This window comes from Ictidomys tridecemlineatus, chromosome 10 (assembly GCF_052094955.1).
Source record: "Ictidomys tridecemlineatus isolate mIctTri1 chromosome 10, mIctTri1.hap1, whole genome shotgun sequence".
In the NCBI taxonomy this organism is placed as follows: domain Eukaryota; kingdom Metazoa; phylum Chordata; class Mammalia; order Rodentia; family Sciuridae; genus Ictidomys; species Ictidomys tridecemlineatus.
Genome location: NC_135486.1, coordinates 122,729,069 through 122,755,002, shown reverse-complemented (window position 1 = coordinate 122,755,002; position 25,934 = coordinate 122,729,069). Strand labels below are relative to the sequence as shown.

Sequence of the window (25,934 nt, the reverse complement as noted above, 5' to 3'; positions counted from 1 at the left end):
AAGTGCCTATTTATTTGTTTTTATGTGGTGCTGAGAATCAAACCCAGTGCCTCACACATACCAGGCAAGTGTGCTACTGCAGAGCCACAGCCACAGCCTGAATTTTTTTTTAATTGGTTCCTCTACCCACTTTTAAAATTGAATTATAATTGCTAACCATGCTAGTGCTGTTCACCAGGTATTTACTTTCTTCCCATTTAGGCCCAAGGTAGTATTGCATGCTTTCGCTCTTTGATATTGGGGTGGCCGTGTGACCATTTTGACGAATGATATATAAATAGCAGAAAGTCCTGCGAGGAGCCCTGACTCTGGCATCCCTTTCTCCTGTCTGGTGATCCTGGAAGCACCTGTTGAAACCCAGCCTCCCTGGGGTCCCTTCCAGCCAGCACTGAACCCGCAGTGGAGAGGAGGGAGTTGTAATCCAGCACACCAGCCCCCTGCTGCAGCCTGACCAGGAGGTTACTGTTGTTACTCCCACTCTCCAAGCATGCTAACCCAGACCCAAGTGGCCTGTAAATTGGCTGACACCACAGAGCTGGTGAGGAGCACAGGTGGAATGTCAACCCGATAGGATTCCAAGTATTGTGCTACCCCTCGAAATCCACAGTGCCCCTCCAACACTCTCAGACCCGTGTTTGGAAAGGGAACCAACAGAGTTGTGGGCTTTAACTCACAATCGTACGTGCATAGGGGAAAGGAACTGCCAATTTTCATCCTCTGGGTGGACAGTGTTTTTTGTTTATTTGTTTTACTTATTATTATTTATTATTATTATTTTCATACAAGGGATTGAACATAGGGAAGCTCTATGCTGTGTTACACCCTCAACCCTTTTTAATTTTTTTTTTTTTAAACAGGGTCTCACCAAATTGGGGCAGCTTTTCTCAAACTTGAGATCCTCCTGCTTCAGCTTCCCAAATTATTGAGTTTGCCATAGGCTGGTGTAGGATGATGTCTATTGGTATTTTAACATTGGTACCTGGACAATAATTATCGAGTACAACAAGCAATTAGAATAATAGAAACTTTAGATATTAAAGGTTATTTTTACAAGATCTAAGAATAACTTCTAAAGTCTGTCTTAAAAGATCTTCTCTTTGTAGAAATACTCCCAAGGGCTTTTTATTGTTTAAGATAAATTTGATGGAGGTCTAGTTTACATATGTAAAATGCACTCATCCTAAGGTACCAAGGGGACTTGGTAAATGTGCACACCTGAGCATACCTGAGTACCCACTGTCCAGTCCAGGCTCACAGTCCAGTTCTCTCCTGGCACTTCCCAGTCCATTTGCCTCCCACTCTTGACCTGGGCAACCGCTGGCTCCTTCTTATCACTATTGATTCCGCTCTTCTGGAGCCTTACATGATAAATCCTGGGTGTCTAGCTCTTCCATGCAGCACACATTTTAGATCCACTGCAAAATGGTATGTGTCAGTCTCCTATTTCCACGGACAGCTTTTAACCACAGATCCCAGAAGGAGACTCCATTCTGGACAGGACATTCATGAATGCTTCAATTCCACAACTTAGCCTGCCTGGGGAGGCTGAGGCAGGAGGTTGGAAAGTTCAAGGCCAGCCTCAGCAACCTAGCAGGGCCCTGTCGCAAAATTTAAAGATAAATAAAAAGACTTGCAGAATACAGAAGGGAGAACGTTGGGCTGGTCTGGGGAGGTCGGGCCCCTGGCAGCCTGAGACCCAGGGCCATGAGCCCGCAGCGGGCTGAACTGCTCCTCAGACAGCAGCAGGGAGGAGCACCAGCAGCAGCCCATGCGGGGATCCCTGGCCCTGCAGGGTGGGTACATTGGTCTTTGCCGGTCTAGGCCTGAGGCTCTCAGGTCCACTGTGGTACTGGCCAGTGGCTCAGGGGTGGAGCATTCTTGCGAAAGTCCGCACTTTGCTCGGATGAGATTTTGAGCCCATCATACTGCTCCCCTTGGCAGCCACTGGAAAGGAGATGTGTCCTTTCTGTCTTCCTGAAATTCCTGCCCTGAAGCGACTGCAACAAGACCGGACTCCTCCTGTCGGCCTGCCCTGCAGCTGTCCGCAGGGAGCTAAGAGCAGGACTAGAGTCCTGGCGGCTCTGCCTCCATTTTGCACCCGGCTCTTGGGCTCTGGGTCCCCTTGGATTCCAGAGAGCCCCCCAACCTGGGCAGCAGCAGCAGCTTCTGGTCCTGGACAGGCCCTGCCTGGGTGCTCAGATGGGATTAGATCTGTGGTGGGCAGCAATGAGAGTCCTCCAGCTGAGCAAACCCCACCCTTGCCCCATCTCCTCTCTAAAACCTCAGTGTCCCCCCAAGCCCCCTGGTCTTCAGTCAGGGCAGCGGCACTGACTGAAGTTCCTTTAGGCTTTACCAGGACCCTCTGTTTGTTTTGGGGGGGTGATGGTCAGACCTGATTTGTTGGGTCCCCCAGGCCAGGCCTCTGACCTAGGACTCCGGTAATACTCACTGTCAGATTTTTGCTAGCAGCTAGACAACTGAACACAGGGCTGAGGAGCTCCAGACCTAGCCCCTGGGTAGGAGAAAGGCAAAGGGAATTTTAAGGAGGAGAGTGCGGGGATAAGGCTCTTACCTGACTCGGGGTGTGTGACTTAGCAACTGTTCAGTCACCTTCCTGATGCACAGCGCCTTCGAGTTGACCTGTCCCAGCATGTTTCCGAGAGCTTGCTAATATCCAGTCCCCCACACCCGCTTCCTGTCACAGAAACCAGGCATGACCATGTCAGGCTTTATCCAGATCTATGCACGCGGCTTCACGGGGCTTTAGATCACCCTGTTCACCACGGAGAATGTTCCATTGTGTGAGTGTAGCACAATTTATTTCACCCTTTCCCTGCTGACCATTTAGGTTGTCTGCAGTTGGCACTTGTGTGATCAAAGCTGAGATGTACATTCCTGTACATGAGTGAGATTTCTCCAGCGATGTCCTTGGAATGGAGCTAGGGTCCCAGGGGTGCATGCCCCTTCACTACCGTTGCTAAGAGCGCTCACAGTTAGCCTTTCATTGCTGTGACCAAAATATTTGGCAAGAACAACTTAGAGGAGGAAAGATTTATTTTGGCTCACGGTTTCAGAGGTTCAGTCCATGGTTGGTGGACTCCACTGCAGAACATGGCAGAGGACATGGTGGGGCAGGCTGCTTGCTCAGGAAGGCCAGGCAGCAGAGAGAGAGAGAGAGATAGGAAGGACCTAGGTCTGACAGGGTTCCCAAGGCCACATCCCTGTGACACACCCATCCACCTAGTGCCACCAATGGTCCATCCATTCAGATTAGGAATGCGTCAGATGGGCTGATCCACTGAGGATGTCCAGCCTCCCCTTTACCAAGCATGGCTGCCCCGCCATCACGGCAGCTTCTGAGGCTCCAGATGCAAGCCATGGCACTCTCTGTGGGGCCTTGTGCAGGAGGCCCTTCACTTCCAACCACCCTACAGAGAGGACACGTCTCCCTGGTGCCCCCTGGGCACAGCGCAGGCCCCAGCAACTCCTCTCACCACTGCTGCTGGCTTCTGCACCACAGAGATTTCACTTACTTATCATGGCTAGACCCTCTTGGTGGTTTTCTTTTGAGTTTTATTTGTCATTATTATATATTTGAAACAGAGACTCACCATAATTATTGATTTTTATTTATTTATTTATTTTTGGTACCAGAGATTGAAACCAGGGGCGCTTAACCACTGAACCACATCCCCAGCCCTTTTTATATTCTATTTCTGAACAGGGTCTTGCTAAGTTGCTGAGACTGACTTTGAACTTTCGATCCTCCTGCCTCAGCCTCCCAAGCCTCTGGGATTACAGGTGTGGCCACTGTGGAAGGCCCTTTTTGACCTTGATTCTGTCTTAAACGGCTTTTCTGTGCACCCACCTTACCTCTCTGGCCACTGGTCATACTTCTCCTTGGTCCCAGAAATAGCTGCCCAGGTAGTCTCTGAAGCCCTGAATTCTTTCCCCCTCTCCTGGTCATCCTTCCTAGTGAAGCTCAGAGGCCAGCTCTTCTGTCCGTCCCCCCCATAGAGGGAGCCTCCCTTTGGGCAGCCGCTTGCACTGGGAGCCTGAGCTGGAACTGGGGTCCTGGCTGTGTGGCCCTGGGCTGTGAGTCTCTGGCAGTCAATATTCCTACTGGTTCTGGAACCACAATGGCAGGAGCACAGAGCCATAAAGGCCATCCAGCTGCCAGGTGACAATAGGGACAGCAGCCCCATGAGCAGACTCTGCTAAGGGGTCTGCAGGAGACACTAAAATATGGCCCTTCTCTTTGCCCCATGAAAGGGTCCTGGAATTACCTACATCCAAAGCACCTTCCGATCAGGGGAAACTGAAAATGACAAAACACGCCCCCTGGTGGTGAGGGGCGCCCAGTAGAAAATGCCCCCGCAGGGGCCTTTGAGGCACAACCTTGAAAAGACCGCAAGACCCAGCACTCTCAGCCGGCCAGGGCAGGGACTTCACACTGATGCTTTGGGGGATTTTTTTTTCTAAGAGATCATGTAAATTTAAATTTTTAATTGAATGTAAGAGTCATATATTTTATGGGCACCAATGTGATGTTGGGATTTGTGCACATCGTGGAATAATTATATTAAGCTAATTAACATGACCATCACCTCGCATCTTTTTGGCAGTGAACACATTTTAAATCTTCTATTTTGTAGCTTTGAAATAACGTGTTGTTATTAAATGTGGTTAACAAGGAGCGACAGTAATCAACTGTGATTGTTGCGTTTTTAGAACGTGGCCAGCAGGTCGAAGTCTCTCTGCAGCTGGACAGCGCGCCTTCTTCACCGGCCTGCGGGTCTCTCCCTGCGGTTCCGTCTTCCTGCACCAAAGCGAAGACTCTAGAGAAGTCAGCGCCTCGTGGGGGCGAGCAGCGCCGGCTTCCTCCTCTTTCCACAGGTCACGCTTTTCGTCCAGGTCATTCTGGATTTCCGCAGAGCCCACCGCGCAGACCGCGGCCTAGCCCACCAGCAGGGGCTCTGGACCCCCTGCCCCACCTCCCCTCCGCTTGCCCCCGCGCCCGTCCTGCTCCTTCTCCAGGGCTCTCGCTCTGGCCCTTGGCGACAACCCGTGTCCCCTATGGGGTGAGGACCCTGGAATGTCAACGGACCGGTTGCTGAGAATTTCTTCATTCCTGCCCAGTTTGGCAAAGGAAGCGCTCTGCACGTTTGCTTTTGAGCAACTTTGTAATGCACACAACCATAAAAGGCACCCAGCTCAAGTGTGCGGATGGGCGGCCCGCACTGCGGCGGTCCAGGACGCTTTCCCAGGGTGCTGGTCCAGCTCTGCGCCCTAAGCAGGCTCTCGCCTACCCGTGGTGTCCTTAGATCTGGCTGTTCTAGATGCTTCACTTCGCAGAAACAGCGAAGTCTGTGCTCACACTCAACACGGAACACTCTGACCAATCTGCAGATACAAACTGGGTAACCTACAGTTTTATTGTATTCTTTAATTTTTGCAGTTTGGGGGATTGAACTACATCCACAGCCCTTTCTTTAAATAAATAAATAAAAATTGAGACAGGCACCCACTAAGTTGCCCAGGCTGGCGTCCAACCTGCAGTCCTCCTGCCTCAGTCTCCTGAGTAGCTGGGATTACAGGCAAGAATCGTGTGCCATGCTCTCCTTCAATATTTTTTTTAATTTTATAAAGAGCAGATGTTTATATCTTGCAGTCCTGGAGTCCGGGGAGGCCTGGGTGAGGAGCCAGAGTCTGGGGAGGGGCTTTGCTGCATGGTACTGTGACCCTATAAGGTTCAGTTCCCTGCCACCATGGAGGCAAAGGATTGAGGCAGGATGAGAGAAAACACTTCATCAACAAGCCTGCTTGCTGGACAAGGTTGGCTCTTGCCTTCCCAAGACCATCTTACCCTTCTTCCTACGGAGGATCTCTTCAGGCTTTGCCAGGGAAGGTGTGTGGGTGCCAGATGGGCAGCCCCTGGGCTGTGGGTGTTTCCGATAGCAGCCCTTTCCACAGAAGCCTGAGCGCCTCCTCTGGTTCTCTTAAGGCCTCCCCCCAAGCTGCAGCCCAGGGACCTGAAGAAGATATAAATGGCTGTTTCTGTGCTGACCAAAGTGGCTTAGCTGTGTTTTGTCGGTCAGTGTTTTGGGCAAGCATCCTCTGACACTGAAGGACACTGACTTGGTCAAGTGACACAGGCCTTGCTCTGACAGGGCTTCAGCCAAGGGGTCTGCACTGTTCCAGGGGGCCAGGTTGCCCCCTGAACAGGGGAAGTATGCCTTTATTGATTTCTGGGGTGGGCTGAATCTGGTGAGTTTTCATCGGCCTGGGGTATGGATTTTGGTTTTGGATTTGGTTTTTGGCACTGGCCATTGAACCCAGGAGAGCTTAACTCCTGGAGCCACATCCCCAGCCCTTTCTATGTTTTTTAATTAGAGACAGGTCCTCGCTAAATTGCTGTGGGTTTGGCTAAGTTGCTGAGGCTGGCCTTGTACTTCAGATCCTCCTACCTCAGCCTCCTGAGCCACTGGGATCACAGGCGTGCACCACTGCTCCGGGCATCAGGGGCATGGTTTTAAGACTCTTCCTCCTTCAAGCACCTGGGCCTTGAGGAAGGATGGCGGGTTTACCCCGGGAACCAGAACTCAGCATCTGGACCCTGGGACAGAGAGGTGGGGCTGCCGGAGGTCCCAGGCAGCTCGGGTGTGTGGAGAGATCACCCCAGCCCTTAGCCTGCAGCAGGTCGAGGCCCAGGAGGCTGTTTGCCTTCCCAGAGGTCTCCTCCTATTGCTGGCAGGAGTCGGGATCCGAGCGTGTGCCACCGAGTTGCAGAAGGACCTGCAGAAGGACCGCTGCAAGCCCTCGAGGAAAGTGCAGGGGGACAGGCGTGCCGAGGCCTGCAGCGAGGCCTCCCGGTCGTTTTCCCATTTCTACTGTCCCTGGCTGCACAGCGGCCACAGCGGGTCTCGCAGTGGCTCTCAGTGAGATGGACCCTTGGGCCCTTCCCAGGATCAGGACCATCTCATGGCAAGTTGGCCTGTGGGAAGGGCTGTCAGTGGCTAGCCTGCCTGCTCTCTGCCCAGCCTGGTCCATCTCAGTGCCCTCGTCCGGGGCCGGGATTGCTTGGGGAGAGGAGAGCGCCAGGGAAGCCATGTGCCCTTGTCCTGATGGTCGGGGAGACCTGAGCCAGGGCACCTGCCTTCGTCCCCCACGTGGTCCCTGCCCTGGGAGGGTTTTGCGCACTCCTGACCAGTATGCAGTTGATTTATAAAGAGGCTTCCACGGGCGTCCAGTCCTTCAGGGACAGCAGGCAGGAGCTAGGAGAGATTTCAGGGACAGGCCTCCATGGACCAGCCTCCATGGACTGGCCTCTGCAGGCGGGCCTCTGTGGGGAGGCCTAGTGGACCTGCTTCCGTGGCCTGGCTTCCGTGGCCCTCCGGCCCATGGCAGATTGTGGGTGAGCAAGAGAGGATGGGCTGAAGCACAGAGGGAAGATGGGAAGGAAAGCAGGTGCCCACGGTCCAGGCTGTCCTGGGCTGCTCCCTGCCTCCCAGTCGCCAGGCAGAGTTGTCACCTGTGCCCTTCGCCTGCGATAACCCTGCTCCTCAGGTTCCAGGGTTTGTTGGGATGGCTCACAGTGAGGGTCCGAGGAGCGTGTTCCTGGCAAGCGTGAGGGAAAAGGATTTCAGTAGCTGCAGTCCCGGGCGTGGACAGAGGTTGGAGGACAAGAACCTCAAAAGAGTGCCGCCTGCCTAGCGTCCAGGGAGACTGACCTAAGGGGCGGTCAGTATTTAGGGAGGACAGTGCCTCGGGCTGAAGGCACCGGGAGGGCACAGTTTCACGCCAGTGTTTCCTTTGCTTGCACCCATAGGCCAAGGGCACAGGCCAAAGGCACAGGTCAAGGGCGAGTCAAGGACACATGCCAAGGGTAAGCTACTCAAACTGGAGCTTTAAACCTGTGCTTTCCCATCTCCATGGCTGTGGGCGTTTCCTTTAAGACTCACTGTAGAGGGCTGGGGCTGGGGCTCAGTGGTGCAGCGCTTGCCTCGCACATGTGAGGCCCTGGGTTTGATCCTCAGAACCACAGAAAGATAAATAAAATAAAGGTATTATGTCCAACTACAATTAAAAAAAAAAAAAGATTCACTGTATCTCTCTTTATCCTGAACCCCTGTCTCCCCAGAAGTCAGCAAAGCGGTTTTCTTATTAGATTGCTGGTTTCTCATGAGGGGTACAACCCGGGAAAAGCAGGGTGTAGAAGGGCCAGGCAGGGGCCTCCCAGCACCTCCAGGTCTTCACCTACCTGGGTGCCCTCTGAATGTCAGCTGGGTTTGACAGAGGTGTCATCACTAGACACGATTAATTGTTTAATTAAGTCATTATCCAGAGGTGACCGATCAACCTCCAGCCCTTCCTCTTCCTCAAAGTGAGGAGAGGCAGGACCTGCCAACCCCCTGCTGGGGACTAAGGACAGTTGGTTCCCCCGGCAATCAGGGGACACCAGCTATTCATTAGCATATAAGTGGATGCCCACTGCTTTAGAAACCGAAGGGCTCTGTGCAGGACACTGAGGCTGAGGTTGTCCCTGGAGGAGTTCCAAGAATAGGAGTGCCATATGGGACTGGAAAAGTTCCTTTATGGTTCTTTTTTTTTTTTTTTAAGGGAGAGAGAGAGAGAGAGAATTTTTTTAATATTTATTTTTAGTTTTTGGCAGACACAACATCTTTGTTTGTATGTGGTGCTGAGGATCGAACCCGGGCCGCACACATACCAGGTGAGCGCGCTGCCGCTTGAGCCATATCCCCAGCCCCTTTATGGTTCTTTTTAGGGGTATTTGTTGCAATGCCTAGGGACTGAACGCAGGGGTGCCCTGCCACTGAGCCACCCAGCCCCAGCCTCCTGAGTCCTCAGGATTACAGGCCTGTACCACCTCACCAGCCAGAAGGGCATCTCAGCACGTGCTCATCACAGACACATGTGACTTATTTTGGAAAGCAGATACATGTTCAGAGGAGAATGTGGGCCACCTGGAGAGGGAGAAACAATAACCCTAACAACCCCATTGTGTGAGGTGCCCACTGTCGGGGAGAACTTGACACAGGCAGTGCCATTTTGAAACACATCCTCCATCAAGAACAAGAGTCGCCTCACGGTCACTCTGACTTAACCTGACCTGAACCCAGATAACCTCCACCATCATGCAAAGGAAGGAAATTGTCATCTGGGACTGAAATCTTGAAAACACCTGGTCCACCCAAGGACCCTCCTTGACAACCCCTAGCTACGGCCTCACAGCAAAATCCCTGTGATTCTCGCCCCCTATAACTTCCCCAGGCTGCAGTTGGGAAGCCGTTGGGCCTCCACTGGGCTCTGGGGCAGGTTTGTCCTGAGTACTGTTTGTCCTTTCAGTCTCCCATTCATCAGTTCTCAGGCTGGCCACTGGCAGGGACTGGGCTAGAGGGACAGCCAAAGCAACCACATTCACCCATGTTCCCAGCAGCGGCTCACTGCCCCCACCTTACTCTCTACAGGTGTGGGCGTGGAGTCAAGGGCGTGGGCCAAGGGAACTGACCTGGGACACCTGCCTCTGCTGGTCCTGAGTGGTGTTTCCTGCATTCCCAAGACTCTCCTGAGAGGGCCTTTCCTTTTCTGTATCTCCAGTTTCCTACCTCAAGACCAAGTCTGTCTGTTATTATTTCACCTTTATATTAACGGAACCTGTGATACGTGATGATATGTGGTGTTTGCCTCTTAATGTTTTAAAATTAAGTACGTTTATAACTGTTATTAATTTTTGTTTTTATTACTTTTTAGAGGTTTGTTTTTCCTTTGTTTATCATTCTTTGGGGTTTTTAAAATTTATTGGCTTTTGTTTATAGTTCTTATTTGCACCAGAATTTATCAGGAAAAAAAAAAGTTTTTAGCTCTGTGACTTTATTTTTTTTTCAAAATTAGCAGAATACTACAGCAAATCTGAAAGTTACTTTTTCTCTTCCCTTCCCTGAAGGCACAAAACCCAGGGACCATTTATTTATTTATTTATTTATTTATTTATTTATTTATTTATTTATGTTCACTGCAAAGGAAAAAAAATGAAAAGGAGGAAGCTCACCACCCGGAAGGAGGCAGTTCTAAACTTCTCAGTCCAGGTCTCTGATCTGTGGGCCCTGCTTGCCCAGGGTCTGAACCCACCCTTGAGGGCTGGGAATGGGTCAGAGCTGTCTCCCCATCAGCACATCCCAGAGGTAGATGTTCAGAGCCAAGGAGATTAAATGTCATACCAGGCCTGGGAGGGAGCAGGTGTCAGGATGAGGGCTGGAGCCACAGCAGGCCTGGGGGGGGGGGCGCACAGTTGGCATTTGAAGTGCTTCGAGGGTCCTAATCTTACAGAGGGAGCTGTCAGAATGGCCCACCCCTTCCGATCTTGCTTTTAGGAAAGATCAACCTGGTCCTCTTCCCAGATCTCAGTGGGAACAACTCAGGACACAGCCCAGCAGGAAGTAGCTGCTGCAAGGAGCCAGCTTCTGAGTCACAATAGAAGCTCTGGGAGGCTGGGGCTCTGGGAACCTGAGCCAGAGGAAGTGTGACCTGGGATGTCTCCAGCTGCACTAAAAGCTAAAGCACAGCAGCATCAAGCAGAATTCCCATGGAAGATGATCTGCCATTTAGATTCTCAACTCAGCCAATTATGAGAGTAAAGACAGATTTAGGAACAAAACATGCTAAAACTGTAATTTCCATCCACTTTTTCTTAGGACATTAAGAAGATGTTACTAAAGGAAATATGGACATAAAACAAAATGGGGAAGCAGCAGGATCCAAGATCAGACATTGAGACAGGGACAAGCCGCCAAGGGACATCGGGCTGCAGCTACGCTGAGGTACCAGAGAGCTCAGCGTGAACTGAGTCCAAGACCAGAGGCTCCCAGGCCTGTCCTGGTGGGTCTTGTGATACACTTGACCATTGGAAAAGTAATATTGACAGAAAGGAGGTGTTTTCATGTTTATTTAATTTATTTATATTTGGTACTGGGGATCGGACCCAGGGTCCCTTAGCTACTGAGCCACACCCCAGTCTTTTTATCTTTTATTTTGAGTCAGGCTGTCACTGAGTTGCTGAGGCTGGCTTGTATTTGCAGCCTCCAGCCTTGGCCTCTGGAGCCGCTGCCGATGAGTATTTTAAATCAGTGAGACACTGGGCATGTGGTGGTGACTGTGATTCGGGATGGAGGGTGGAGTCACACCAATGACAATCCCAGCACAGTGTTGGATGCGGAATATGGTTATAGAGAGGCAAACTCTTAACTAATTGTGATGACTATATAATGTTAATAGGTATTGAGTAAATCAATAAATCAACAAATAGCCACATAATTTAATTCATCTGAATTAAGGGGGTGACTACCAGAAGAAACAGGGAAGAATGGAAAGCTGCTGTCCCTGGAAATAGGGCTCAGGTCTGTGTGGTGCACAGACTGACTGTTCAGGTGCAGCAGGCCCCCAACCCACAGCCAATAGAACCACCTCATTCCCCTTTGTCAGGCACCTGCCTGCTCTCTGTCTGGCATAATGTGCAAGGAGAAGCACAAGTTAAGAGTCGTTAAGCAAAAAGAAACTAGGATTTCGTAATTTGGGAAATTCTCAGCTTGTCTACTTAAGTATCCAGTTTAAGATACTGAGACTAGGAGATGACTGTCAGGAAAGCATGCTTTACAGAGGAAGCCCAGGGTGTTGTTTGACAGTTTGCTATTGCCTGCAAGGATCAAGAATGGCCAGAATGCCAGGCTCAATGGTGCAGGCCAGTAATCCCAGCAGCTCAGGAGGCAGAGGTAGGAGGATCAAAGCCAGCCTTAGTGACTTAGCAAGGCCCTAAGCAACTCAGTGAGACCCTGTCTCAAAATAAAAAGGGTCAGGGATGTGACTCAGTGGATAAGCACCCTGGGTTCAATCCCGGGTACCAGGAAGGGTCAGAGCATTTCACACAGTGCTCTTGAAGAGATCAGGAATGTGTCTCATGGAGTCCCTCAGGTATCTCAGCAGAAGCCAGGATCAGAAATGGGATCACCCAGGAAATCTCTGGAGAGGAGCTTCTTGTCCAGGAGACCCACAGGGTTCTCACGGACGTTCTGCCAGCAAAAGTCCCTCGGCGCAGACTGAGAAAAACAGTGTTGAGGCCGCATGGGGGGACAGGAGCTGGCAGGGCAGGCGACTGTGGGCACATCCTCTGAGTCAGGCAGGGCTGCTCCCACCCTGTGCTCTTCCCACAGAGCCATCGCGAGACATCAGGGAACCACAGAGGCGGATGACATCGTTACCAGGGGAAACCAAATAAACCTCTAGCTTCACCTAGTCAACCTCAAAGGCCACAAAGCCGGCTCTGCTGGAGGTCACACCTCTGATGTGTGGGTGATGACAGCAGCTGTTGCCTAGGTGACTTTTCAGGGACTTGGGCCTGCAGGTGTCTGATGGGTGGCTGAGAGGGATCTCCATCTTCGTGATACATCTGTCCCCTTAACTCTGGGGGGAACTTCCCCCAGGTTCTGCAGGTGGACATGCTGACCTCCCCCTGGACCTGGGGCTTTCTTCCATCCCACCGCCTGCCTTTTCACCCACTGCGCGGCCCAAGCATCCTAGGCCCTTCCTTTTTGGCACAAGGCCCCGAGGGAGCCTCAAGCCAGGCTTGCATAGGGTGGTGGCACCAGCTACAGGATAACGGCGGTTCCCAGGACAAGCTGAGCACAAGCCCCTGGTGGTCTAAGCCTTGCTCAACTGACATCTGTGGAACATCTTTTGGAGCATGCCTCTGGCCAGTGCCAATGACCTGACTCTGCCCTGTCCCAGATCAACGTACAAGCTTCCATCTCCCTATTGGCAGAGCAGCCTGGTGTCCGGTCAATGCTCCTCCCTTCAGGCCTGTTTGTGCTCTCCTGAGCTGGTTCCTCTTCTGTGTCTTGAGTCAGGATTTCCCACGTCCAGTATCAAGAGGAAATTAAAGAAGACTTCCAAGCTTCTCTCCAAACCCCACTGCCGCAGCCCACCAGCAGGACTCGGCTGGTAAGGATGACTCAGAGGATGGTGGTACAGGCCAGGGGCAGAGCCCAGGGTCAGCCCATTCCCATGCCCTGAGACCGAGGGAGTTTTCCAAGCTGCAATTCAAAATTGCCTGGGACCAGTGACTCCTTCTTTCCTTCACCATCTTCCTTTTTAAACTGGAATGTCTGTGACTGTTACCTTGTGCTGGTCCAGGCACTGCATTAGGAGCAAACGGGTTCTGGAGTTTATGTGTGTGAACTCATTTAAACCTCATCACAGTCATGAGTTTCCCAGGATTAGACAGACGAAGTGTGGCCCCAGGAAGGCCTACACTCAGTCATCCCTGGGTGATGCTGTACTTGTACCTAATTTAGGTCATTCTTGTGTGTTGGTGGGGTACCAGAAATTGAACTCGGGCCCTCGACCACTGAGCCACATCCCAGCTCTATTTTGTATTTTATTTAGAGACAAGGTCTCACTGAGTTGCTTAGCATCTTACTGTTGCTGAGGCTGGCTTTGAACTTGAGATCCTCCTGCCTCAGCCTCCCAAGCCATGGGGATTACAGGTGCGTGCCACCACGCCTGGCTAGGTCATTTAGATGATTCGATGCAGATGAGATTTTGGACTTCAACTGATGCTGCCATGGGCTAAGACTGGGGACCTTGTGTGAGAAACATACCTGTTAAAGCCTAAAGAAGGGACCAGGAGACAGACAGGTATGGCAAAAAGCAAAGCTTTAATGACAGTTGGTCTTGCAAGATCAGGTGCCCCTGGCAGTCAGGGACCCCAAAGAAATCCACACCACAATCCCTAGAACCTGTTAATCTGGTACCTTAAATGATAAAAGGAACTTGTAAATATGACTAGGGTCTTGAGATTGTGTTCACTACCTAATTGGATCCAGTGTGATCACAAGGGTCCTTGTAAGAGGGAGGCAGAAGGGTCAGAAGGAGCTGTGCCAACGAAAGCAGAGAGATCTGCTAGACTGGGAGATGGAGGAAGAGGCCACAAGCCAAGACACACATGGCCTCTAAAGACTGGCAATGGCAAGGAGTGGATTCTCTTCTAAAACTTGGGAAGGAGGCCTGGCCCTGTTGACACTTGATTTCATCTTAATGATGACCCATTTCAGACTCCACTCATGTTGTTTTGTGCCCACAGGTTTGTGGTATTTGTTATAGCAGCAACAGGTAACTGATACAGGGTCACACTGTACAGGGTCACATTGAGTTTGGGTGTATTTAGATGCCAAGGTTGACTATGTTCTTTTGGTATGTATGTGGTGCTGGGGATTGAACCCAGAGCCTTGTGATTGCGAGGCAAGCACCCTACCAACTGAGCTATGTCCCCATCCCCCAGATGCTGAGGTTGAAAACAAAAAAGTAGAGAAGTGGAAAAGATCAGGTGGCAGACCAGGATAAGCAGGCGTGAAGAAGAGCATCAGGCACAGCAGCCCCTGGAGGAGGGTGTGACACCCTGTCTCCACCCGTTCCCCTGCCCTCTGGTGAGGTCAAGTCTCAGGAGGCCAGGCTGCTGTGTCAAGCAAGGCCCTGGGAGACAGATCCTAATTGGTCAGGGAGGAACTTTAAACAGGGTCATCTAAGAAGATCCCCCACTTAGACCGCATGGTGCCCTCCAAGGAGGCAGACAGGCTCCCGCAGTCTCCCCACCTGCTCTGTTCTGGTTCTCATCTGCAGGGCTGGGCCCCGTGTGTGCAGGTGAGTGCTCAGTGTGTGCAGTGAGTGCCCCGTGTGTGCAGTGAGCACCTCATGCGTGCAGGTGAGCGCCTTGTATTGCAGGTAAGCACCCCGTGGGTGTAGGTGAGCAACCCCATGTGTGCAGTGAGCGCCCCATGGGTGCAGGTGAGCACCCCGTGTGTGCAGTGAGCGCCTCCTGCGCTGCGGGCAAAGCATCACTACCTGTTGATGGGTATCTACGGGCCTTCTTCCTCCCTGGACTGGCTCTAGGCACCTTCTGGATGGGTGCTGTGACTTTCATGCAGCAGGAGATACCCAGGAGTTTGTTAAGAGCAGGTTCCAAGTCAGGGCAAGACTGGTGACCATTCCAGTGATCGTGATTCTCAGGCTCTGAGCACATACTGGAGTCCCCCAGAGAACTTGGTGAAACAGACTCAGTCTCTGTTTTTAGGTCTGACTGAAATCTGGGTCTCCAGCTAGTTTCCAGACCATTCCCTTGGAAGATCTGTCTGTGGCTGCAGCTTCCCCTCCGTCCTGGGCTTGGGGGCGTGTCCCCACTGCTGGAGCTCTGGTTCCTTAGTATACAGAAACCTCTTCATTTCTCCCAGAACCACTATTCATTCTCCCTTGGGTTTTCCTTGCTTTTCTTTGTCATTAATAAAATGTAAACTTCAGACATTTCTTATCAGGGTTTGGGGCTGTCTGTGTAGAAGACATCTCCTGTCTGGGCTCTTTGGAACACTTCCCAAGTGCCAGGGCCCTGGCAGGTTGGTGTGACTGTCCCCCACGTGTCTGCAGGAGGGATACCACCTCTCTGAGGCCCTCGCCTCACATCCAGGGGAGATTTCTTGGCATATCCTCTTGAGGGTGGAGGAGGCACCATCTCCACCTGTGTGTGAAGTTGGCCCCATGCCTGACATCACACACCGCCAAGTACGCCATGCCCCTCATGAGGGCACGGTTACTCCTGCAGCCCTGGCATAGACTGCTGCCCAAGGGACACCTGTCATGGTGCCTGAATGTCCAGGGAAGGGTACATTAAACAGGAGAGAAGGAAAGCAGGGCGTCCAGAGGATTCTGGGAAGGAGGGCACATGCCATGCCCACCAGGGGCCACCTTGGCACTGCTGAGGACACCCAGGTGAGAGGTCACCATCCTCTCCACTTCCTTGGGGGCCCCCACCAGCTGCTCAACAGACCCTGGCAAGTGCGCCATTGAGGGAGACAGGGTCGGCCGAGAACATGCTGCACCCTTCTGGGGCCTGGTTTATTTGGAAGCACGTTGTGGGGAGTCTAGGCCTGCTGTGCCTGCAACAGCGCCCGCACTTGGCCAATCTGCCAGTCGACACTGGCACGTGCAGTGCCACCCAGGGCTGTGTACTGCTCCACGCTGTGTCCATAGTCCCATACGTGGCTCACGTCGCCTGAGAAAAGGGGGCTGGAGGAGGGCAGGAGAAGGGTCAAGGAGTCCAAGCTGCCCTGTGTGGGGTGACCAGGCTCCCTCCCGGGGACAGCAGAGAAAGGCCGTACCTAATGGTCTGCAGCTCCTGCAGGGACAGCTGGTTGAGAGCGACCCCTTTTGTCTCAGCCATGAACACGGCTTTTCCAGAGGCCTCGTGTGCCTGGCGAAATGGCATCTGGGGGGCAGGGCAGGGGTGGCACTGGTGTGAGTTCCCTCCACTGTGCTCTACCCAGTGTGCCTGTCCCCTCCTGACCTCCCTCGTGCACAGCTCAGGGCAAAGCCCTGTCCCATGCCCTCCGCCTAGCTACCTCACACTCACCCCTTTGCGGACCAGGTAGTAGGCCAGGTCAGTGGCCAGCATGTCTGGACTCAGAGCCTGAGCCATGTTCTCACGGTGAATCTGGGGGCGTCAACCAGGCAAGTCATGAGCCCTGGGGACCCTGGAGCCTGGTGCTGCCAGGCCCAGACCCAGGGGCTACTCCCAAACCCTTGATGTCCCCTACTTGGGCAGACTCTCCTGCCCATTTGATCTGCCCTACTCTCTCCTTGCCCGTCTTCTCATAATTCCCGATACTTTTAGGTGAGCCCCCAGAGTGTCTTTGGGTTTGCAAGAGCCTTTGCCACACACAGCATGATTTGCAGGTTGATTAAAGGGCGGGGGTCAGTGGTCTGGAGTGGGGCCTGGGGCCACCTTTCTGTCAGGTTCTCAGCTGACACGGATGCAGCTAGTCCCAGGATGAGGCTCTGAGGACCAGAGCTCAAGACACATGAGTGACTTGGAAATGCAGTGATGAAGGGGTGGGACTGCTTCAGGATAACTGGGGGAGGTACAGACGGCTGAAGCAAGACGGCGGGGTCTACACTGCGGCTGGGCATGGGTACAAAGCCGCTCTGACGTTTTCTGCAACTGTTGCAACCGAAATCTTCCCTGATAAATTATTGAAGAACCCGCCTGGCCAGCAGAAGGGCCCTGGGCCCCGGACCTGTTTCTCCTCCACTGCAGCAGCTTTTGGCCCTTTGGGATTCCCGAGAAGAGGGCACAGCCCTCGAGTCTTGCAGCCCACCTAGCCTGCTCCCAGTTATCCCTAGGCATGCCCACCCCAGATGGAGGGAGAACAGCAGATGGGCAGGGGAGACCAGTCTTGCCTGTAGTGTAGAGATGACACCAGTGGCCACTTGGAGGACGGCGCTCATGGTGTCTGACACTTCAAACACAGCTTCTTTGTCCTCCTGGGGGGTCCATAGCAGCAGGTGAGGGCCCTGCAGCTCTGTCCCACTCCTCCCACTGGGACCACTGAGCACCTCTCACCCCCACACCAAGGAAGAACACAGCCCCCAAGGCAGCCACAGGGCTGTGAGTACAGGACGAGGAGCAGCAGTCACCCAGTGACCTGCCTGGGTGTGCCCGGCCCTGAGGCCTGGCGTGTGGTGTGGGGGCAGATGGCCCTCGCCCCTCCCCGACCTCAGACCTGTAAGTCCTTGTTGTAGGTGCTTGGAAGTCCCTTGAGGGTCATCAGGAGCCCAGCACACTGCAGGAGAGGGAGGCTCAGTTGATGGGACCTGGGTGCCCTCGGGACATGCTGGGTTGGCCCGGAGATCCTGCCCCGCTGCCCTGCTTACCCGCCCAAAAACACGCCCCGCCTTGCTCCGGATCAGCTCCAGGCTGTCTGGGTTTTTCTTCTGGGGCATCAGGCTGCTTCCAGTGCTGGGGACAGAGATGCTGGCACTGATGGGACTGCCCTGCCCTGGGTGGCCCTGCAGGCCCAGCGGCTCGCTGTCCAGATGTTGCGACAGGGAGGTAGGAGGAAGGAAGCGATGGCAGTGGGACAGGCCGAGTGGCCACCTGGACTCACCTGTAGGCATCCGAGAGCTGCACAAAGCCGAACTCCTTGGTGCCGTAGAGGATGAGGTCCTCGGCCATCCTGCTGAGGTGGGTCGTGCATAGCGAAGCCCAGAACAGGAACTCAGCTTGGGGGGAGACAGCGGTGCTTGGTCAGCAGGCCCTCCTGGTTCCCCACCCAGCCTAGAGCTGAGCCAGGTGGATCCAGGGGTGGAGAACCCGGGAGGACCCAGGGTGGGTCACAAACATGGGGCGCTATGCAAGGACTGGTCCTGCAGTTGAGTGGGTGGCACCCAGGACTCACCCACAAAGTCTCGCTCACTGGTGGCATCCATGCTATTGAGAGTGATGGCCCCGAAGTTCAGTTCTGGAGGTGGGGAGGAAATGAGGCTGGGCTGGAGGGCAGGAAGTGTCCTCTTCACCCTGGACCAGGATGCCCACACGACCCTGACTCCCCTCAGGAACAAGGATCAGAGGAGGGGATGGGATCTCTGCAGAGGCCCAGGCAGCAACCCTGAGTGTGCCCAGCACCCGGTCACCTCAGTCACCTCCAAGCCTGCAGGTAATCATGTGGGGGGGTCACCTGGCAGGTGCTGAGAGTGACTCTCCCCAGGGAAGACAGGCAGGGCTCCTCACCTGCTCGGAGTAGCTCCCGGTCCAAACCCAGAGGATTGCCTGCAATGGCCCCACTGTGGGGACAGGGGGTTCATAGTGACCAGGGCTCCTGGCAGGCAGGCTCTGGCGCATCTACATGTACCCACCGAACCAAGCCTTAGTTGCCAGGGCCCATCCCTTCCCTGGCCCAGCCCTGGGTGCCAGAACACTTGTCTCCACGCAGGGAAATGGCAGGTTGTGGTGGCCAGCTGGGCTCTCCAGGAGCTTCCCTGGAAAGCTTGGGCCCTGCTTGGACATGTTTTCTGGCTGAGTCGGCCCCATGTTGGAAGAGCTGGGGGTTGGTGTACAGTCCTCATCCTCTCCTCCTGGCCAGTCGCCTGGCTTCCTGGCTGGCTCTGTGCTTCCTGCTTCTCCTCTTCAATCCCCAAGGGCCATGCTGACTGGCCAGCAGTGCCCACAACCCCTCCAGGCCCACAAGGCGCTGGGGCCCCACTCACCTCCCTAGGGGCAGGACATTGACCCGCTTCTTCACCTGCAGCAGCCTCTCGGAGTCTCGGGTCAGCGCCACGGCATGGCTGTGGGAGGCAGGCTGTGGGGTCAGGGCAGCAGGGCCTCCCCTCCCACACGACCCTCACGGTGCTCCTGTGCCACAGCTGCTCACCTCAGGATCCAGTGGCTCCAGCGGATAGGCTGAGCCCTCTGCAGGTGCGTGTACCCTGGGAAGAGGACGTCCCGCTCACTGTGGGGGAGGAGGAGCAGGTGCTAAGAGACAAGTCAGAGGACACTATAGGCCTGGGCACAAATAGGTCTTCTGGGCAAAGCAGAGGTGCGACTGTGTGGTCCAAGGACTAGGCCAGGGCCATGGTCAGGGACAAGGTCACTCCGGGACCAAGGGTGGATTAGGCCCTTAGCCTGGCAGCTCTGAGCAGGGGCCAGAGCAGGGGAGGAGACCATGGGGGGTGCCACCTCGAGGTGCGAGGCCTGTTTTTAAACAGGAGAGACGCTTTGAAGGACCCCAGAGACAACAGGGCACTTTGAAGAAGTGAGGCAGAGGCACAGGGGCTTCGGAGATGATTCTGATTGGTTGTTTTGTTTAAATGAGTAGCTACACTGAGACAGACTCCACATGGGATCTGCCCGTCATGCAGTTCTGTGTATAACCATCTCTGCAATCGGTTTTAGGATATTTTCGTCACTCCATAAAATCTCCTGTACTCATTAGCACTCACTCCCTGCTCTTCCCAGCAGCAGGGGTGGGGTCAGGTGAAGGGGGGGGGGCACAGTTCTATGCCCAGGTGGCTGAGGTCTGTGAAACAGGATCATGGAGAGCTAGGGAAGAGGGGGGTCAGCCTGTCTGACCAAGGTCAGTCCCACCACACTGGGACTTCCCAGCAGCCCCTGGCAAGGTCTGCAAGAGGCAAAGCTGGTTCCAAAGGATTCAGGTCAGAGACCCAGGCTTGGGATGAGGCTGGTGGGAGGCATCCTTGAGCTCTGTCCTGTGCCGGCCCTGCTGGGTGGGACACGGGCACTAGCAGGCCATCAAGCCACTCTGACTTCTCGAGGCTCGGCCAGGTGCTGCCTTGGAGGTCTGGCACTTGCCTTCCAACCCTCCAAGGGCCAGCCTTCCCTGTCTGCTGAGCAAGGGTGGCCTGGGGTGGGGGAGGCAGGCAGATGTCCCTCCTGGCCACTCCACCTTGTTTCAGGACTTCCCCACACCCAAAGCCGGCCTCACTAACTGGTCACCATGGCCACCTGGGTCTGGTGCTCAGGCCATCTGCCTCAGGGAGGGGAGATGCTGGCTGCCCTGACAGTCCCCTCGGGCATCTGGGTGTCCCTGGGGGCAGAAGGGGGACTCACGCCTCTGCACGATCCACCATGGTTCTGATGAGCTCCCAGAGGAGGGCACAGAGCTTCGAGCAGGTCTGTCGCATCCACAGCCTGAGGTCTGTGACCACCTGGGGAAGAGGAAGAGGCACTCAGGGAGGAGATTGCTGCCCCCAGAGGGGACCAAGGCACTGCCAGCTGACTGCCACTTGGGCTCCCAGGGAGGAAGAGCTTATGGCACCTGGTCGTTCCGGCTCCGTCCCGTGTGCAGCTTCCCTGCAGTCTCACCAATGAGCTCCTGGGGTGAAGAGAGGCACAGGGTCAGGTACTGCCTGCTCACAGCCCCCAGGGATCCTTGCAGGACCTGCGGCTCTCCCTCTCTGCCCCAGGGCCCCCGGAGTGCCCACGGTTTCGCCATCTCTACCAAGGCCTCCCCAACAGAGGTCTGCCAACGAGGAAGAACAGAATGACATGAGTGGCTGGGCCAGGTGGAGGGGGGCCGTGAGGCGGGGAGAGTCATACCTTCAGGCGGCGCTCATTGGCTGTGTGGATGTCTTCGTCATTCGGGTTTAGCTTGAAGGTACCCTGGGCCCACTCTTCAGCCACCTGCAGTGGGTGACAGCAACCCGGGCCCCTGTCCTGGTTTCTGCCCTCCCCGATGGCTGTCTTTGCACAGAAGTTAAGTCCTAGCACAGGAGTCCTAGCCCTAAGGGTGCTCCTCACACTTATACATCTCTGCCATAGGCCATGGGGCACATAGGGACCACTGAAAGATGAGGAGCAGACATAGCGCATAGCCACATAGCAGCTCTCTAACTAGACAATACTCCACAGGGAAGCCACAGGCTCAGCACGCTGTAAGTTGTGCTCAGGAATTGGTGGGAACCCAGGGTCGCAGGGAAGGGGTCTGGTGCAGCTTGGAACATGGGAGTACCTTGTCCAGGCCATGCAGTATCTGGTCCATCTCGGCCTTGGTGAGCAGCCCTGCCTTCTCCAGGCCTCGGCTGTAGGCCTTGCTGCCCTGTACATCCACCTCCCACAGATGCCGGTCATAGGCGATGGACGAGTTGAACTTCTCCATGATGGGGTCCACTGCACCCACGAACCGGCCACCCCATAGCTTCCCGCTCTACCAGGACAGCAGGAACAATCAGTCACACACCCACCCGAATAGTGCCTCTCAAAAAATAGCCCTGAGGGAACTTGCTGATGGGGGCAGTGAGCAGGATTGTTCTCCTTGGACAGACAGGGAAACTGAAATTCAAAGGATGAGGGACTCGCCCAGAGCTCTCAAGAAGGAGCGTGGGAACGTGGCTGGATATGGAAGACATGAATGTGTCCTACTGCATGGTGGCATCCCCAGGACCAACAGAAATCCTGGTCCTTCCTTACCATGGACTAAGGTGAGAAGTCACCTGTTGGAACCTGAGTTTCACCAAAGATAATGACATGTATATAAATATTGGTGAGCATACACTGCTTTCTCTCTGTGTGCCAGGCACCATGCTAACTGCTTGGCATGTGCTTACGGCAACCCTCTGAGGTAGCCACCACTACTGTCCTCTACAGAGAGGAGCCAGAGGCACAGAGCCATGCAGCTGGCTCCCACCAATGGCCGGGACTGCAGCCCACGCCTTAGCCCCATGCTCCACTAGGATCCCTCTGCTGGGCTATGGTGTCCTGGACCTTTACAGCAGGGACTTGAGAGGCCTCGGCTTCCTGCACCTCTCTTCCTCATTGCCTGGGGATTTGGAGACCACTGACCCCTCACCATTGCTGTCTTTCTAGGAGGCGAGGACCCGATGAGCTGAGGACAGAGACAGGACAAAATCTGTGTTTTGAACGAGGGCATAGGCCAGGGCAAGGGGCAGAGGGGCAGAGGGGAGGGGCTGTGGAACACCTGGGAGCAGCCTGAGCACCAAGTGCCCAGGACCAGGAGGGAACATGCTGGCTACTTCACCTGTATCATGAAGAGGAGGCGTGTCTACAAGGGGCCAGTGAACAAATGTCCTCCTCCGCCCCCTGCAGTGCCCTGCCTCTGTAAACCACTGACCTTGGGAACACTACACACCTTCTCTGACCCTCAGGGCTGCTTCTTTGAAAGCAGGAGTAATAACAGCACCTGATAGTCTTGCTGTGAACACCCAATCGGATATATGTGCCACACACTGGCACAGTATAACACTGGTGCTAGAGAGGGCTCAGTCAGCGCTTTCATTACTGGGGAGTAGCCAGGGACCCTGGGGCTGCAATGTGCACCTCAGGGGCTGGCAATGCTCTGGCCCCAGGCTGTGAGCTGATCCGACAGTGCCCAGCGGGGCTCTGCCCTGTAGAGGCAGCCTCCACCCGCACCAGCCTTGTGAGCAGGGCTGACCCTTCAGCTGCCCCACTAAAATGATCTTCAGCAAAGCACCCTGTGGGGCCGTGGGCCTGACCACAGGGGACACAGGGCCAGAGCCAGCTAGTCAGAACCCAAGCCAGCCAGGAGCCTGCTGGGGAGGAGGCTCAGCAGACTGGCACCGCCTCCCTTGGCTGGCTTCAGGGCCTCATTGCCTGAGTTGTTAGTAATAACTACAACTGTAACAAGCAGAGCTGCAGCCAAACCAATTAGCACCATCCCACAAGATGGCCTGGGGCAAGCTGAGGCCACCCGGAGGCTGGTCAGAAGGCAGACCACTGTACTTTGGGACTAAGCTCCCATCCCATTGGCAGGCGTTTAAAAGGATGGCAGGAGGAGGTCAGAGTGAGGTGCCTCCAACTGGTCACTGAGGAGAGGGTAGGCCCATCATGGTAGGAGAGGGCACTGCCCCCAGCCAGGAGACAGCTGGTCCAGAATGAACTCTGGGGGCAGAAGGGCAGGGTTGAATGAGCAACAGCCAACTTGCAGTGCACAGGGAACATCATGTTGTCCTTTTAGCCACCATTAATTGAGTACCTATTTTAGTGGCCCTGGAGGAGGGATTCCAGGAGCTGTTACACCCTGCTTTGAGGTGGGCACTGTTACCCCTGCTTTACAAGTACGGAAGGATGTTTAGAGAGCTCAAGTGACTCTGGTACAGAAACCGAGTCTGTTTGGCTCCAAAGTCCAGGCCCTCCACCACAATCCAGACACTAGCAGGGCAGACATTCTTAACCTGTTTATTCTGATGAACTGAGAGAGAGGAAGTGACTCGCCCGCTAATGAGGGCCAGAGGGACTGGAACCCAGACAGCTGCTTCTCAGGCCTCGAGTTCCCTTCATCAGCTTCAAGCTAATAGCCTCGTTTGCTTGAAGGGTTCAAAGCAATGACCTCATGATCCAGTACCTTAGAGATGAAGGCAGGCACCTGTTATTATCCTAATTTGCTAGATAAATCCACTGCAGCCCAAGGCAGGAGCCTGTGCTTTGGACCCCTGCCATTTAGAGGTCAGAAGGAGACACTGTGAGATAGGCCGAGGTCAGGCACCCCTTGAGACCAGGGAGGGCCACAGTGAGGTTCCTACCTACTGGCTCTTCCCACAGGCCAGAAGTGGACAGCAAGGACACTTTCTGGCTGCTACCTTTTCTATATACAGGGACAGCTTCTGTGCAGGAGAGGGGTACTGTGTAGGGTGGGGACTGGCAAGAGGACATTGGGAAGAAGGAAATGAAGAGATGAGAGAGCTGCATGTGTGGATGGCACCTTTCTGGATGGTAGCAACACTGTCAGGTCAGGGCAGGGCCAGCCAACCCCCAGTCGTCAGAGTGCTTTCCACTAGAGTCATCTAGGCACAAGGTGGGGAGTGGGAAGACAGTGATGGGAACACTAGTGAGCATTGGCAAAGGTCACTGCCGGGCTTTGGCCAATGTGCCCAGTGGTGCTGGCCTCCTGGAAGGTGGCCCACCGCAGGTGTGACAGGAGAGGTTCCTGTGCGCAGGTGGCGGCTGGGGCTGGCAGGCCCGGAGACCGGGACCCCCAAGGCCTCACTCACCTCTGATGCCATGCTGGGCGGTTCCGCGTGCTTCAGGCGCGTGGGTCCTCCGGTCTGGAAGACAAGACCGGACTGGCGACTTCGGCCACAAGGTCCTTGGGGCGGAGCCGCGCAAAGCCCGGCAGGGCTGGGTGGAGCGCAGAACCGGGAGGCGGACGCTGGCAGCCCGGCGCCCCCGCTCGCGCCGGGTCCCCTATCTCCAGTCCCGCCCTGCCGCCCGCGCCGCCCGCCCCGCCTGCCCAACACGCTCACCCCTCTTGGCCGCGCAGTCCCCTCTCCTCCGCCAGCAGCGCTTTTCTGGCTCGGACGGCGTCAGCAAAGCCCCGCCCTGTCCCCGCCTCCAGGGGAGGTCTCACCAATCCGGGGCAGCCGAGCGAGGTGGGCGTCGCCCCAGCAGCCCAATCACGCTCACGGGCGTGGCCATCCCGGTGGCGGTGGGCAGGGCCTGCTCTGGGAGCCCTGACCAGCGTCGGAGCTGCACTGGCAGACGCGCAGGCATGGCCGATCCGGGTGGGGGTCGACAGTGGCAACAGGCTGAGGCCCATGTAGGGTGTGACAACAGGCTGGGGCCCATGTAGGCCACACGTGTGAGGTGAAGTGGCAGGTTTGCCATGCCTTCACTCATTCATTCATTCAGCAAGCACCTCCTGCGCGCCAAAGGTAGACCTGAGAAATGACTCCCGTCCCAAAGAGAGTAGAGAGCCCAGAAACCGTGAGGCAGAGCAAGACCAGGGTGGCTGCAGAGTAGTTCATGAAGGAAGCAGGGTTAAGGATCCAGATGAGGAGGGGGTTGGACTTTCTTGCAAATCCATTAGAAACACATCGAAGAGTTTCAAACAACATGCTTGGTTGGAATTTCATTTTGTTCAGATCTCCTGAGCTAAATTGTGGAAATCAAATTTTATGAAAATGTAAGTCACAAGTTGGAGAATGGTCTCTTCTTTGGGGGGGGGGGAGGTTACCAGGATTGAGCCCAGAGGTGCTTTACCACTGAGCCACATCTGCAGCCCTTTTGAAAAAATATTTTATTTTGAAGACTGGGGTTGTGGCTCAGAGGTAGAGTGCTCACCTACCATGCGTGAGGCACTGGATTCAATCCTCAACACCACATTAAAAAAAAAAATAAAAAGATATTGTGTCCACCTATAACTAAAAAATAAATATTAAAAAAGATTTTATTTTGAAACAAGGTCTCATTAGGTTGCTGAGGCTGGCATTGATTGAACTTGTGATCCTCCTGCCTCAGCCTCCTGAGCTGCTGGGATTACAGGTATGCACCACTCTGACAGGTTCAATAGCCTCATTTTTAATATTAAATCATATGGATCTCCAACAATGCAATGGTGTGCTCCTTTAAAACAAATTTCACCCCAAGGGTATACACAATAGAGTGCAAAAAGCCCTCACTTAAAGCAGAGGTAAGTTATTTGTCAAGATCTCTGAGCTTTGCAACTGCATGCAAAGCCCTCTTTTAAAATTATGTTTTTTACTTTATTAAAGTTTTCTTTAAAAATAAAAAGAAATACAGGGTTAGGGTTAGGGTTAGACACCTGTCA

General features: G+C 54.3%; 1 protein-coding gene across 1 annotated transcript; it reads right to left on the bottom strand.

The window, feature by feature from the left end:
• Positions 1-15,926: 15,926 nt before the first annotated feature.
• On the bottom strand, positions 15,927-24,722 carry Asl (argininosuccinate lyase). Its single transcript, XM_005328549.5, has 17 exons — positions 24,631-24,722; positions 24,379-24,432; positions 21,363-21,557; positions 20,951-21,034; positions 20,670-20,726; positions 20,462-20,559; positions 19,266-19,343; positions 19,102-19,179; positions 18,626-18,678; positions 18,294-18,356; positions 18,003-18,117; positions 17,770-17,854; positions 17,619-17,678; positions 17,296-17,379; positions 16,469-16,549; positions 16,218-16,324; positions 15,927-16,125 (listed from the first exon to the last, which is right to left on the bottom strand). Exons 2-17 carry the CDS (start codon positions 24,388-24,390, stop codon positions 15,981-15,983), a joined length of 1,395 nt encoding a protein of 464 aa, XP_005328606.1. The 5' UTR covers positions 24,391-24,432; positions 24,631-24,722; the 3' UTR covers positions 15,927-15,980.
• Between the last annotated feature and the right edge of the window lie 1,212 nt (positions 24,723-25,934).